The sequence below is a fragment of the Atheta coriaria genome, unplaced genomic scaffold, assembly GCF_025399875.1.
Source record: "Atheta coriaria isolate IRGN ID8LTWV9N9 unplaced genomic scaffold, Caltech_Dcor_3.1 hic_scaffold_1_pilon, whole genome shotgun sequence".
In the NCBI taxonomy this organism is placed as follows: domain Eukaryota; kingdom Metazoa; phylum Arthropoda; class Insecta; order Coleoptera; family Staphylinidae; genus Dalotia; species Dalotia coriaria.
The window spans coordinates 5,565,321-5,580,289 of record NW_027045443.1 but is presented as its reverse complement, the minus strand read 5'-3'; the positions used below and the strand labels follow the sequence as shown (position 1 = coordinate 5,580,289).

The 14,969-nt window shown below is 41.1% G+C and overlaps 1 protein-coding gene across 1 annotated transcript; it reads left to right on the top strand.

Moving 5' to 3' along the window:
- Positions 1-29: 29 nt before the first annotated feature.
- Positions 30-13,934, top strand: Gyc32E (Guanylyl cyclase at 32E). The gene is made up of 20 exons (XM_065303897.1): positions 30-531; positions 626-846; positions 1,409-1,591; positions 2,140-2,257; positions 4,732-4,881; positions 5,720-5,828; positions 6,073-6,310; positions 6,374-6,523; positions 6,925-7,103; positions 7,161-7,266; positions 7,345-7,527; positions 7,591-7,767; positions 7,827-8,327; positions 8,385-8,533; positions 8,601-8,793; positions 8,880-9,054; positions 10,972-11,162; positions 11,259-11,373; positions 11,450-11,574; positions 11,673-13,934. Exons 1-20 carry the CDS (start codon positions 243-245, stop codon positions 11,772-11,774), a joined length of 3,654 nt encoding a protein of 1,217 aa, XP_065159969.1. The 5' UTR covers positions 30-242; the 3' UTR covers positions 11,775-13,934.
- Positions 13,935-14,969: the final 1,035 nt, after the last annotated feature.

The window sequence follows — 14,969 nt, the reverse complement described above, 5'->3', positions numbered from 1 at the left end:
CCGCCTCGTTCAGTCCTTTTGCGCGTCCTGTCCGCAGCGCGTCGCGCCGCTCCTCCCGACGCGTCCGCACGCACCTCTTCGCCAAACTTCACCAAACAAATCAACTCAAACAACGCCGTTCAAACTTCGCACCGCACTTGCTAAAACAGGCAAGCATGCCATCTTAAACTCGCTATACTTTCCACGCAAACTTTAAATTGGATTTACGACGACTTTCGCGCGGCGGTTCGCGCGCGCCGAGGATGAAAAGTGGTGTCTGCATGACGACCGGAACATACGTCGTGCTCGCGTGCTTAATACTGATCGGCGACGGGTCGGGATTGGGCGCGAAACGCATCTGCCACAAAAAGGAGGCGAACAACAAGACGACGCATCACGAGGACTTCAAGTACTTGTACAACTATTTGACGGGCACCGGCGCGCACAACTTCAGTGAGTCGGTGACGATTGGCTTCCTTGGTGCGTACGGGCAGGCGCAAGTTGTGCTCGGCGCGCTTCCGCTTGCAATTGATGCTATTAATCAGAACGCAGGTAAAATATTTCGTTTCAAAACTTTCCACAACACAACACGGTAAAAGTAAATAAAACACGTGCAAACTTTTAATGAGTAAATTTTGTCTGGCAGAATTGTTACCCGGAAGAAAATTGTATTATGTGGCCGCTGATATTGGGACAAACCCCACCGCATCGGGCCTCACGCGGAAGAAGTCATCACTGGCGGCACGTGCCATCCGCGCCATGACCAAGATGCGTGACAATGGCACCATTGCATTCATCGGACCAGATGACACCTGTTCTTCGGAGGCTTTGGTGGCCGCTGCATGGAACCTGCCTATGATATCCTACGTATGTACTTTTAACGTTTTTATTTTTACTCAGTCCACTCGGTTTAACGGTTCGTCTAATTTGCGCGATGTTATGATCAAGGCGGTGGCAATGTTCAATTAAATACATTTCAGAGTAAACACCCGCTCGTTAAGGGCTGCTGGCATTCTGGAATTGTTTGCTCATAGCGCGCCACGAAGTGATCGCGATCCGGAAAGCTGCGAGCACTTTGTTGGTGGCTGATAATAATAATAACTCAGCGTAGCGCATGATCTGCGCTTCTGCGTTCATAATCTGGCAAGTTTCATTAATAAACATTAGCACCGTGCGGTAATTATTCAAGCGTTTCGGCGATGCGATGTTTGTTGTCGTTGGCAATGTGCGATGAAACACACTTACACACACACAGAGAAATTTAATATTGACAAAGGCAATAATATTTTTTTGAATTTGTAATGGTTTAATTTGAAACGTCAGGTCGTTACGAAAGAAATACGGCGTCGTTAATTATAATTATTGCGCCTGTTTTATTCCTGACGGATTCTTAGAAGCTGCCGCAATAAACTTGTATTCGGCATTGTAGAAGTGCAGCGATACGCGCGTTTCCGATAAGAGGGTGTTTTACACCTTTGCCCGGACGCTGCCGCCATCGAGCAAGGTCTCCAAGAGTGTGGTGTCACTGCTGATCGCGTTCGATTGGCGTAAATTTGTTGTTGTTTTTGGCTCGCATCCAGCATCAGGCGGCGAGGTAAAGGAAGCGATTAAAGTAAGTAATACTCAGTTTTAAACATCATTTTTACCTGTTGCGGCAAGGTGAATACGTTTTGATAATAAATTTTTTTATGTATTTATAAAATTGACTTATCGGCATTGATTGACACAATTTCCAGATTTTTTTTAAAGTAAATTACGTAAAAGTTGTGCTTTCAACTTTTAACTAGCTAATTTCAGCTTTTAATCAGCAAATATTGCATTTTTACAATAAACATATGAATAAATCAATGTAATATGATGTAATTTAATAATAATTTATAGAAATTATTGGAAATCAATTTTAAATAAAATTCATTGCTAATTTCCAACACTTCAAAGTTTCACAACGTGAACTTTCTTGGTAGAATATCCGTGATCCGCGCCTCGGTTCAATTTCAACGAACAATAAAACGTATTCACCTAAAATTTATCATTATTGCTTCAAGATAAGTTTGTCGCAAGAATATATGTGCGTCGATTTACGAACGGCCAGAAAGTTATAACGCCGCGTTCGCGCGCTCATTTTGTGATTGATTGAGTCTGTGATTACATGGCGAAAAGGAATTATCGGAGGCGCACGGACTGATTGTGACTGATACGAAACAATATTCGGATTACATCCCGCGGCACATCGATCAGATGGACCTCATTGTCGGCGACACATATAAGAGGACGCGCGGTGGGTGAGCCTTTTCTCTTTGTCGGCAGTCGCGCGTACAACCGCCCGATGCTTGCAACGTGGCGTTGATGAAATCAATGTGATGTTTTCGCGAGCATAAAGCGACGAAAAGTTTGGTTTGTTTGCATCGCTTGTGTTAATCGCATTTGCAGTTCATTGTTTCATATAGCTTCGTGTGCATTATTTCGCTTCAGGTACCCAATTGTTCTTCGTATAAAAATATTTATTTTTTAATATCAAAGGCGAATTAATATCGAACACAAATAAAATGTTTAATCGAAAATGAAAACAAAATTTCCAACAATTGGGAGATCCAATTAGCCCCCCCCATTGCAAAAAGTTCTTTTTACGGGAGGGGAATCGCATCTCCGCGGCCAATTTTCCAAGCCGTGTGATTCCGGGATAAATTCCATCCGTTGGATTACACCTTTCTCAAGCGGGAGCGGCGCCCGGTTTTGTCTCGATTCGATTCACATTAATTGCAACTTCTCAACTTCGACATTAATTTCCACTCGGTTTGTTCTAAGTGGAACTAGGAATGAAATGTAATTGGAGGCGACCAACTGCAAAGTGTCGTAGGTAACACTCAAAGGAATAAAATGGCGTCAACAATTGATTCCCGTAATAAGACTCTATATCGAAACGTCCACTCGCCGCGATTCCTTGCATGTTTATGCCATTAACTTGTCAAACTCGGATTTGAAAATTGCTTGCTTTGTTACGCTGTGTCTCCCTACCGCCCGCCCCTTCATAAATTATTCCACTGAAAGTGATTGCGTTTGTCGTCAATGTACGTTATTCTCTGTTTATGCACTGCCTTCGATCATCCCGAAAGCCGGCGTCCTTCATTCCTGCCTAACGTCGTCCGTTTGTTTACATTCCCTAGCCATGCGAACTGCCTGGAGAGCGGTCGCTTTCTTCGACATTTCTTCAATACGCTGCCGTGTTTACTTCGCGCAAGTGCTCACTCCTCACGCGGATAATATGCAAATAACATTGAAATAATCACAATGTGACAAATATGAAGCAGCGAGGAGGCTGAGTGCAAATGTAACTGTTCTGATTTAATATTCAATATTCTTTCGTCAGGGGAAATGCTATCAACGCGCGATACAATTATTTATTAACCAGACATATCAGTGGCAAATAAAAATGTGAATATTACAACTTAAATCATGAATTTATGTGTTTATTTTTATTTTGCGTTTAATTCCCGCAGTTGAGATTTCAAATCCTTGAGATGTTCACTTTTATGTTTTGCGGAAAACAGTTTGCAAATTTCCAACTAGACCTTGATATTTCACTCGCAGGTCTCCAGTTAAACAATTTTTGAATCAATATTGAAACAGTTTCAGCAGATAGGAATTTCCTACAATCAAACCCGCATTCAAGGATATCCTCATGCATTTCTAACATGTTTCTATATTAACATGCAATGTAGTCTGTTAATAATTGTCTCTTGATATAAACAACTATAATAACTCGTTTCGAAGGAAATGCTTTCTACGAAAATCAACATTTAACGAGAGGTAAACATCTTCTCATCCAATCTCACCAATTTTGTTCACGGATGTTATTTCGCCACTTTATCGCACTTCCTTTACCATCCGGATTTGTAAAAGTAAATAAACACATTCAATATTGGCGCTTTCATGAACGAACGCCCCACTTCTCTCAGAAAACATTTAATCACACAGCAAACATGTCAAGAAAAATAAAAGATGAATAGAAACCTCCCCTGATACAAGAAGTGACGAGTTTTCAGTAAGCGTATTTATAGTATCTATAATTTCGCTGTATTTCGAGTTGTAAGTGACACTTTCTAAACGATGCCAATACTATTTTCAATCACACACCGTAAAATTGTTTTCTGCCCACACGGCGCGAAATTGCAAACAGAAAAGTAAACAAACACGTTACTATTAGATATTATGTTAAAGTTTATTCTATATTACGAACGGAAACAATATTTATTTATAGCTTTCCGGCAGGGTTTTGTGATTGGGTGATTGAAGGCACTACGGCACAAAAGACGGGCGCCCTTTTCGGGATCATCGCACTGTAGCGACACACATCGCGACGCAAGGCGCCTCCACCACCATCTAGTATCGTCAAAACTACGTGATGAATATTCTCCCTAGAGAAATGAAAAAAAAAAAGTTAATTTTATTTTTCCTTGCCTATGTTCTCCTTATTACTGTATTTTCCACTATATCTTGTGTTCTCCGTACTTTCTTTCACGCCAATTTTGAAAGATGACTTGAATTATGGCTCTGCATATTATTAAAAACTTGATTTGAAAAGTTTTATTTTTTTCTTCTACCAATCCACCCAGTAGAAAATATGCAAGTGCACAATGTAATTTAATATTTGATATTGCGAGCGCAGGCAATATTGCAGCATGATCTGGAGGGTGTTGTTTATGTTGTTGTTGTTATTGGCAGTTTATTTATGAAAGTTATTTATATCGACAGTATACGTTTTCGTGGGCGAGCATATTGCTCTCGTGGACTTCGTCAAATGTCTCCAGCGTCGCAAACTGTTAGATTCCGGCGACTACGTTGTAATATCCGTCGATGATGAGATATATGATCCTAATCGGCGAATTAAAATCATTCAACGAGGTATGCTAGTCATTTATTAGGACGCAGTGAGTAATTAATGTTGTTATTCAAGTTTTTGTCAATCTCGTCGTTATTTAATTAAAAGTTGGGAAGAAAATACGGTTTTTGCAGTGGCAGCTAATAAATATAGGTTTAAACGAAAGGATTTTCTGAAGGTACTTTGATAGATTATCAAAATACTTCACAAAGTTTTCTGACATGGTACTTGGGTGGCCTAATCTCATGGAGCACACTGTCGAAAATTACGGTTTGACAAATTCCGTTATACTTACTGAAGAATTTAAATTAGCGAAATTATTCATATAGTACTGTTACCAAGAGAGATAAAAGGTTTATAGGTGCATATCCAGTTGATTAAATCAACTGGACACATTAGTTTTAATCGAAATTTCATTCACTACGTGTATAATTGTAAACTGTGCCACTGTGATAAACACAACCTAACTTTTCTTTTACTGTTTTAATAACTCAACAATGTAATTCCTGAATGCAACATAAATTAGCTTCGAATTGGTGATATTTAAAAGGCGTCTATGGCATTTCGTCGCAATTTTAGTTTATAAGAGTACCAATCACAATTTACAATTTTTTGCTTAAAATTGGTTAAAATTGTGTTAGGTTATCTTCTTTGGGGGGCAAAAAATAATTTTATGTCTCATGAATATGTGCTTCTATAAAATAAGATTCAAGTTGCATTTAATTCCGTCATTAATGCACATTTTTTTAAATTTAAATTTAACTTTTTTACTTTCATGCAAAATAAACTAATTATAAACTAGCTTTTAAAAATGTTTTTTTTTTTTCGTTCATAATTCACATGAAGTTGTTTCATGACCAGATTACTTGGACCCGTTTCTGAGCGAAACTTGGGGCAACTTGAGCGACTACATGGGCTTCCGATCTGTGCTGAAGCTGACGCCGTCACATCCACGAAATCCGAGTTACAAGTAAGCAGCGCGCGCGACTTGTGGCGGCGGCAAGCTTGCGGCGGCGTGGCACGTAATCGCTCGCAATTTGCATCAAACGCGTGCCCGGGCAAATTTCGCGGTTTCCTCCGCTTCTCAATCATTTCAACACTGACGCGCGAGTCGCGTGCGCGGCGTTGTTGCTTCTTTGCCACGTGGTGGCCGCCTTCTTAGCCGCCGCCCGCTGCGCACGATGAAATATTCATTGCATGCGTGCTGGGTGTAGAAAGCTATGCCACGACATTAAGCTGTCCTCGGCCCAACCGCCTTTTTGCGTGCCATACCACAAGAAGATTTTCGAGAGCATCTCGGTGCCGATACAGGCGGCTTACTTGTATGACGCCGTGATGATATACGCGCGGGCGCTGACCGAAATGTTCGACAACAACGAAGATCCCCGGAACGGCACCGCCATCCTGCAGCGCATCGTCAATCGCTCCTACCATTCCGTGCAGGGTTACGACGTGAGTTGCCCACCGTCCGATAATCTCGATGCATTCATAAATTTCGATCTCTTCGTGGAACAGGTGTTCATTGATGGCAATGGAGACGCCGAGGGCAATTTCACCGTCGTCGCGCTGCTGGACGATCTGGAAATGAACGGCACGCTGCGGATGAGCATGCAACCTGTTGGATATTTTCAATATAACGGCAGTAATTCACCGCTATCGATTCCGGTAAGGACTGCGGTGGCAAGCCGCACGCTCAGCGGACGCCCTCGCGCCAACCATACTTCCTTTTTTTACGTTCTCGCCGCTTGTGATTTTTGCCGGCGAGTGCATTTTTCTTCAGCTTTATTTAGAGCTCATCTTATTTAGAGCGTAAAACAACAACTTTTTCTGTTCCAATACTCATAAAATTCAGATAATAAAACCTTTCCATCATAATCACGCGACGAACTTCATTTTGCGAGGTTTTACTGTTTCAACATTTAATTAAACGTCTGGTCTAATTTGTTTGTGACAATGAGCAAACTCGGAACCTACTTCAGCGCCAGCATCGACCCAAACCACGACCTTCGCGTCGCAGGTCACTAACGACGCCGCTGTTAAATTAATTTGTTTTGCGGGTTTGGCAGGAGTTTAAATATTTAGACCTGGATCGGCCGATTCAGTGGGTCGGCGGCAAATTGCCCCGAGCGGAGCCCGTCTGCGGCTTCAAGGACGAGAAGTGCATCTACAAGACCGACTGGCGCGTCATCGTCGGCATCCTATTTGTGTCCATCATTTTTTTGATCGGCGGACTTTTCGTGCTCAAGTGAGTCGAAAAATACCATCACTCTAATTGTTTCATCACTCATCTCTGGCATTTCAGACATTACCGATACGAACAGAAACTCGCTTGTTTACTGTGGAAGATCGACATGAAGGACGTGACCATTATCCCGACGGAAACTACCGAGGCTACTACAAAGAATATGGTAGTAACAGCATCGAAGAAACACTTTTTTATTTGCGACGTTTTCCTGCCTTTCCTATTTATAGTGGTCTTTTTGTAGATTCAGGTTTGTCGCCATAGCGTCTTCCAAGCACCGACCGGAAGCATCGCGGAAATATCGGACACGAGTCCGAAACGTGCCTACACTCGGATTGGTCTCTACAAAGGCAACATCGTGGCGATCAAGCGCATCAACAAGAAAAGCGTCGATTTAACGCGTTCGATCCGAAAGGAACTGAAGCAGGTAACTGCAAATCGTAAACATGATATTTCTTTGAATTCAAATTCCTACTTTGATTCCTCGCAGATCAGAGAAGTGCGACATGAAAATCTGATCCCATTCATTGGTGCTTGCGTGGATCATGGCCAGGTCGCCATTTTAACTGCGTACTGCGCGCGTGGGAGTCTTGAAGATGTCTTGGCCAACGAAGATTTGCATCTGGACAATATGTTTGTCTCTTCCCTTGTTGCAGATATATTGAAGGTAGGATTAATCTTACCAGTTGGGTTTTTGTTGGTTCACCTAAAGCATGTTTCACTTAGGGCATGATTTACCTTCACGACAGTGTAATTATCTGTCATGGCAATCTTCGTTCTTCAAACTGCCTCATCGACAGCCGGTGGGTACTCCAGATCACAGATTTTGGTTTAACTGAGTTCCGGGCTGGTGAGGCGGACGAACCAGCGACGAATGATGCTAGAGGCAATAGTAAGTCCCTCCAGCGCAGTCTCTATCGTGCACCGGAGTTGTTACGTGATACAACCTCGCTGTCGTCTCGAGGTACGCAGAAAGGTGATGTATATGCGTTCGGTCTTGTACTTTATGAAATAATCGGGCGTTCTGGCCCATGGGGAGGCTCGAGTCTCACCCCGACTGAAATAATAGCCGAAGTAAAGAAGGTCCAAACAGTGCCGTTCCGTCCAGACTTAGAACGCCTTGGCGCTCTTGATTATATCACTAAGTGTGTGAAAATGTGTTGGCACGAGGAGCCAGACCAACGACCTGATATTCGGTACTGCAGAGTCATTCTTAAGGAAATGCAGGTAGGTTCTATGTTTGGGGCATTCATAATTTAAAAAAAAAATCTTGCGTGTTGAAAGGCTGGTCTAAAACCAAACATTTTCGACAATATGTTGGCGATCATGGAAAAATACGCGTACAATTTGGAAGGATTAGTCCAGGAAAGAACCAATCAACTCACTGAAGAGAAGAAAAAAACTGACGCATTGTTGCACAGGATGTTACCAAAGTAAACACCAATCATATTCAACCAAAATACTTGATATGTCATTTCGCTTAATTTTTTTTTATTTCAGAACTGTTGCAGATGCATTAAAGCGCGGTAATCGAGTGGAAGCGGAGAGTTTCGATTGTGTGACGATATACTTCAGCGACATCGTGGGCTTTACCGAATTATCAGCAGTCAGCACACCGTTGCAAGTCATTGATTTGTTGAACGAACTCTACACCTGTTTCGATTCAATCATATCACATTACGACGTATACAAGGCAAGTTTTAATTGAATTGTAACGAGCGTATTGTTGGAGGCGTAATTATGGCAACTTTTTAAACTTTCCGCATGTAAAAACCGCAGGTGGAAACGATTGGAGATGCTTACATGGTGGTTAGTGGTTTGCCAATTCGTAATGAAAATCGCCATGCCGGCGAAATCGCCTCAATGGCATTACACCTACTGAGCAAGATAAAAAAGTTCGAAATTAAGCATCGCAGCGGCGAATTGCTGCAGTTACGCATCGGAATTCATTCGGGTGAGTCTTGAACAGGTTATGCATGTTAATTCAGTGGTGATGAATGACTAGCCATCCAAACTAAAACTATGAAATTTATACAAAATGCCAATTATTATAAAAACGTTGTGTGATGGATTATCTTTTGCATTGGAATTTCGACGGGCTTTCAATCAAATTACGCCAGCGGTTGTCAAATGTTTATAAATATAAATAAAAGACTAATAAGCATAACACTGAATTGCTTCCATGGCGCAAACTTTAGGAACTTCTGGGCATCTGAAAGGGTCATCCGTGAGTGTGTAAAATGGCCAGTGTATATGTGGAGTATCCGTTCGCCCGCTGATGACAGGGTATATTAATTAAAACTCTATTCCCCGGCCACGCGACAAACAACCAATGTCGCTTTGTTTGTGCTTTGTCATCAGGGAATCTCTCGAGTAATAATTATTCATTGGGTTTTTTTCTACGTGATATTTTTGCAACAAAAAAAAATGGCGCAAAAACGCTATTTCTGTTTCATGTTTAAATTAAACCAACAATGGGCCTAGTTTGCCATGAAATTAATTGTAATTGTTTCGGAAAATTACATTAATATTCCGGAAGAGGATTCACGGGATGAAATTAATAGCATATTGTATTTATTTCTGTAAAGTCCAGCAACTACTAATTGCACTGGCGTTGTTTGCTAAAACCAAGTTATAACAACATGCAGTTGTATACAACAATGTCAAAAGCCTCAAGATTTTTTGTTTCAAACATTAAATGAATATATTTTTAATTTCAAAGCATGTTTTTGAGTTTCGTATTGTTTGTGGTTTTGGTTCATGTTTATAGTTCATGCATGGTCATTACTGATTGTTATATTATGGTATGATTAAATTATTTTCCTACAACAAAGCAGACCGCAGAAAATTTCAAAATTCAACTGTATTTCAGCGCCAACTGAAATTAATTTATTGTAAACTCTAAATTCTAATTAACAATTATTTGGTTCGAGTGAAATGCGTGACCAGTAATTTACCACACACACCATGCAAAATTCATAGTAAAGCAATTCACTACCGCTGAAACGTTATTTTTATTTTGTAGCGTATGCATTGAAACATAGGCTATTTCTGCTCTGAAACGAAATATAGGATCAAAACAGAATTACATCAATGGGCGTCGAATTGTTGACCTTGGGGTAGGATGTGATAAATGTGTGTGGGTTTTGGGATTTTGCGGTGAATTATTGCGACGGTGAATTGACGTGGCGGTGAATTGTCGAGGCGGTAAATTGTTCACGGTGAACTTTCTGGATTCCACTACAGGCGTTCTTTCTTGGGATTTTATATAGATTTTATATAGACGTTACCATGGAGCAAAGTAAGGGTTTGCAATATCACAAAAATGTATACTGATTCGTGATAGCTGAATAATGCAATGGCCAAGTGATAAACGCGAGTTTTTGGTGAATTTTAATTGACAAAATGAAAATTCGATAACATCGCGTGCTGTACTAATCCGATTCAATTGAGAAAAAAAAAAACGAAACAAACAGGAATCAGTGATTCCATCCATTTTGTTTGAATGTACGATTAATTGAAGAAACTTTGCCAAAACTGCACCAATGAAAACATGAAGATTAAACTAAAAAAAAGTAGACTCCACCATTAAGCTTAAAAGTTGCCCAATTCATTACATAAACATTCGAAACAACATTCCTATATGCATTTATGAACATTAGAAAGTTGAAAACATCAAAAAATGATGATAAATGTTAATCAATTGCAAATATTTTAAAATATTTTCTGAAAAACTTCATACCTCTTAAAATATTCCATTTGCAATGTTTATCTAATAACCGGTGAACTTGATATAGCCATTAGTGTTGCTTTGAAACCTTGAAACTGCAATCCCCGATGATTTATGGAAATTAATTCGCAACAATTGCAGGGCATTGTGTTGCGGGTGTCGTGGGGCTGAAGATGCCACGTTACTGTTTATTCGGTGACACGGTGAACACGGCCTCGCGCATGGAGAGCAGTGGCGAATCGTTCCGCATCCACATCTCGCAGGCGACGTATATGCTCCTGCAACGCCTGGGCGGCTATCGATTCGAAGAACGCGGTCTGATTCCCATTAAGGTAAACCCCCCTCAACGTCGTCACATCGCACGCCATTCGCAACAGCGATGCGAATTACGCCACCGGATTACATGTTTAATGCGCGCTCGTTTGCAGGGCAAGGGCGAGATGCGAACGTATTGGTTAATCGACGAGGATCCCGCGCAGCGCTTAGCGCGGATCAAGAATGAAATGCTGGGCAGTTCGCTGTTCAGCAGCATCAGCTCGGACCGTGAGTAAACCCGCGCCCGAGTAAACGCCACGTGAGTAAATTCCTCGGGCGTCGTATATCCGAAATTTGATTTTAGATCTCAGCGAGACACCGGACTTGATTCGAAGGCCCGGCCCCGGCATTCCGCCCATCTGCTCTTTGATGGAGCTGCACGAACGTGCCCGTAAACTTTGCTCCTCGGTACAACTGTCACCAACGAAGGTATCAGCAACAGTAATGCTAGCCTAGACTTTAGGTCAAGGCCAGCTGATGACATCTGCTTTCGCTACCTGTGTGTCTAATAGAATTCGTTGTTTCAGGTTGGGCAATATCAAAGGCGATCAACCCCACGTGACCTTTCCCTTAGCAGGGGCAATAAATCTGCTCCGACTGTCACCTTTCGAATGGACTATAATTTGTAATCCGAGCCGTCTCAATCATTAATTTTAAACACCCCCAGTTTGCTCAGCAAATAAATTGTCCGACATTGCGGTATTACTCAATTCTGAGCAAATGCGAGCAATGCCTAAGACTGTCAACCACGATGAATATTATACCTGGTATTCATGGTAACCGAGTGTGTTGTCAATAATCTTGCCATTCCTGACATTCCATATAATTGTGATCAATGTTGAAATATTTATCTACATGTACAATATTCTGAATGCACCTGGAAAATATACTTTCACGTGATGCAAACTTCTAATCAATTTTTATAATGAAAATGATCTGCAGAAAATGTTGCCGGAGTTTAAGACCAATTAAACAAACCGGATACTTTTATGGTCAAGCACTAATTGTGATTGGAGTTTTGGGGCTGACGTGGTTCCTGTACACCAACGAGTTGGAATACAACGATATTATTCACTACGATCCAATATGTAAATTCAAATTTGTATCAAACAACGTTAAGACATTAAAGACCAGCCCCAAATTGTACACTTGTCCAAAGACCGGAATACAACTGGTTGGTCATCGCTTCAACTATATTTACATCAAGAACATTGATATTGTAGAAGCATATGATCTCAAATGTTACTACAAAGATAATCAGGGATCAAAATGGACGTTGTTTTCGCTGCCTACGGTTGTATACAGTAAATTAGTATATGTCCAATGCTTTAGAAATGATCAAGTCATATATAAGGATGTATTCCCTCTCATTCAAAAAGTTCCTAATGAGCAAAATGTGCATCAGTCAAAGAGAAGCGCAAGAATGAATATTATAATCATTACCTTAAAAAGTGTGTCTGCAAAAGCGTTTCGCAGACGAATGCCACTAACGAGAAACATTTTTGAAGCACGATGGGGAGTTATGTTCAATAATCTTCTATCAAAAGGCATGCATTCCATTGATAGCTTCACATCACTATTCCGAAATTGCTCGTTAAGGTTGGAAGGGAATTGTGATGAACGTCGGAAATATCTGTGGGAGCTGTTTCAGAGCGCTGGGTATTCGACCGTTTATTTAGAAGATTCTTGTCATAATGCTGTATTCAAGAAACAACTCCCTGGTTTAGATTATCAGTGGACCGACAATGTGGCCATTGAAGACTACGGCAACAACTGGGTTAATAATCAACCCTATTGTATCCAGAACCGGAAATACCATCAGATCCTTCAGAAGTTACTCATTGAGTTCATACAAACAAGAAGAAAACTATTTCTATGGTTATCACTCAGTTTTAGCAGTACAAATGAGAAAGATCTTTCAATTCTCGATAGAGACATGGACAACTTATTTGCAAGTTTAAGTCGGCACGGATTGAATAGGTCCGCGGTGTTGCTGGTCAGTGATCAGGGTCGTGTCACCGGTGAAGATACAGACGTGCTTCGCCATTATGCAGAGCGATTCAACCCGATTGCGTATTTAATGCTTCCAACTCACTTTAATACTGTTTATCCACTCGTACACGAACAGATTGTTGGCTTGAGTACAAATCTCATCAACCACAATGTTCTCTACAGTTTAGTTGAATCATTTGCTACGCTAAACAATGTCAAGCCTAACTTTTACGAGAATATTAGGACAAAATATCAGCCAGCGCGTAATGATAAGGTTCACGGAAAGTGTCCCACGGATTTTCCGACGGAACTCTGCCCGTGCAAGCGGACGAGCCTCGAGATTTCAGCGTTCGCCGAACGCCTCGTTGATTACACGCTGGCAAGGATTAATGATTACTTCGTCGCTGCTAATTACTCGCCGTATTGCTCGAAACTGATGCGTGCGAAGGTCCGCCGCGTGTCATTCATCGACTCGTTGAGCGTGTATAAAATACGATTTTCTGTGTTCGCGCGGGGTGAGTATCGAAGCATGGACGTTTTTGAGGCGTACGTTCAGGTGACCAACCGACGGCCAGGACAATGGAAATGTTACCGGTTGACGTACAGGGAGCAGGATGCACAGAGGCACTGCTTACGGGGTGTTGAAATCCATCGTACAATGAAGCCGCTCTGCTTTTGTGAATAAAATCTTTTGCTGCCAAAGGATTACAGGAGTTAATGGTGTGCGAATGACTCAATAATGGAACTTTACTATTATAGGGTGTGAACTTTAAGTAATAAAAAGGGCCGAAAACAAATCCTAGTTTAATCCGCGCTTTGTGTTATAATATATTTAATGGTTTGAAAATGTAACACAAGTAAGCTTTAACATTTAATGCTGGGGTTGGTGATGTAAAATTCATTACGTTGCAATTAATAATTTAATCGATGAGGACGATGTGCGTTAAGAACTAACAAAAACTCATTTACCGCGCGCTCAGTAATAATTAATGTGAATAATATTGCTGATAGAATATTGAAAATCATTACAGTGCAAAGAGAAACAAATATGTATGTTAATTGCATTAGATTAGAGGCAAACACAACACGAAATATTAATCTGTTCTCATGGGTATATGCAGTAATTAATTAATTATGACAGGATTAATAATTCTGGATTGCGGATGTGTGGTAAGCATGCATCGCGGATACAATTTATTGATCATTAGTTTAATAATGTTTTAATAATGAATTACGCCATTTTTGTCACAAAGGAAGTTTTTATTTTAAAACCATTTTAATTTGGTTAGTTGGTATTTCCGGGCGGAAAAGTTGATTTTGCGCACAGAACGATAAAAATTGCATTTACCGTAATAATATTGATTAATTCTTCGCTTGTTTGATGTTAATTACTAAGAATACTGCACTAGTATCTACGTTCTTTTTATAGTTTATCTCTAGTTTTCATGATGCCATAAATGTTAATGTATTTTGATGGGTTGATGAAGTAATTAATTAGTGACGTTGCGATTAATAATTTTGTAACGCGAGCGCGAAAGAAGAATCGCGCGGCTCGTGCGAGTTTAAGAAGAACAACGAAAAAACTGCGCGAAGGGGGAACAAACAAGTAAGTAACAAGTTGCTATAGTCACGCCGCGATGCCGTGTGCGTGCAATAACCGACAGCGTGCGACGGCAGGACGACTTTATCCGGAGCGAGATGTTGCTGTAGGTTGCGAGCGTTGCGGGTGCTGCGAGCGGGCGTATGCGCACGTTTGATCGATTTTCCAGCCGCCCCGGCGCGCATGTGCGCCCCGAACAACGCCGAAAAGCCGCGTGCGTCCGGTCGCCCTT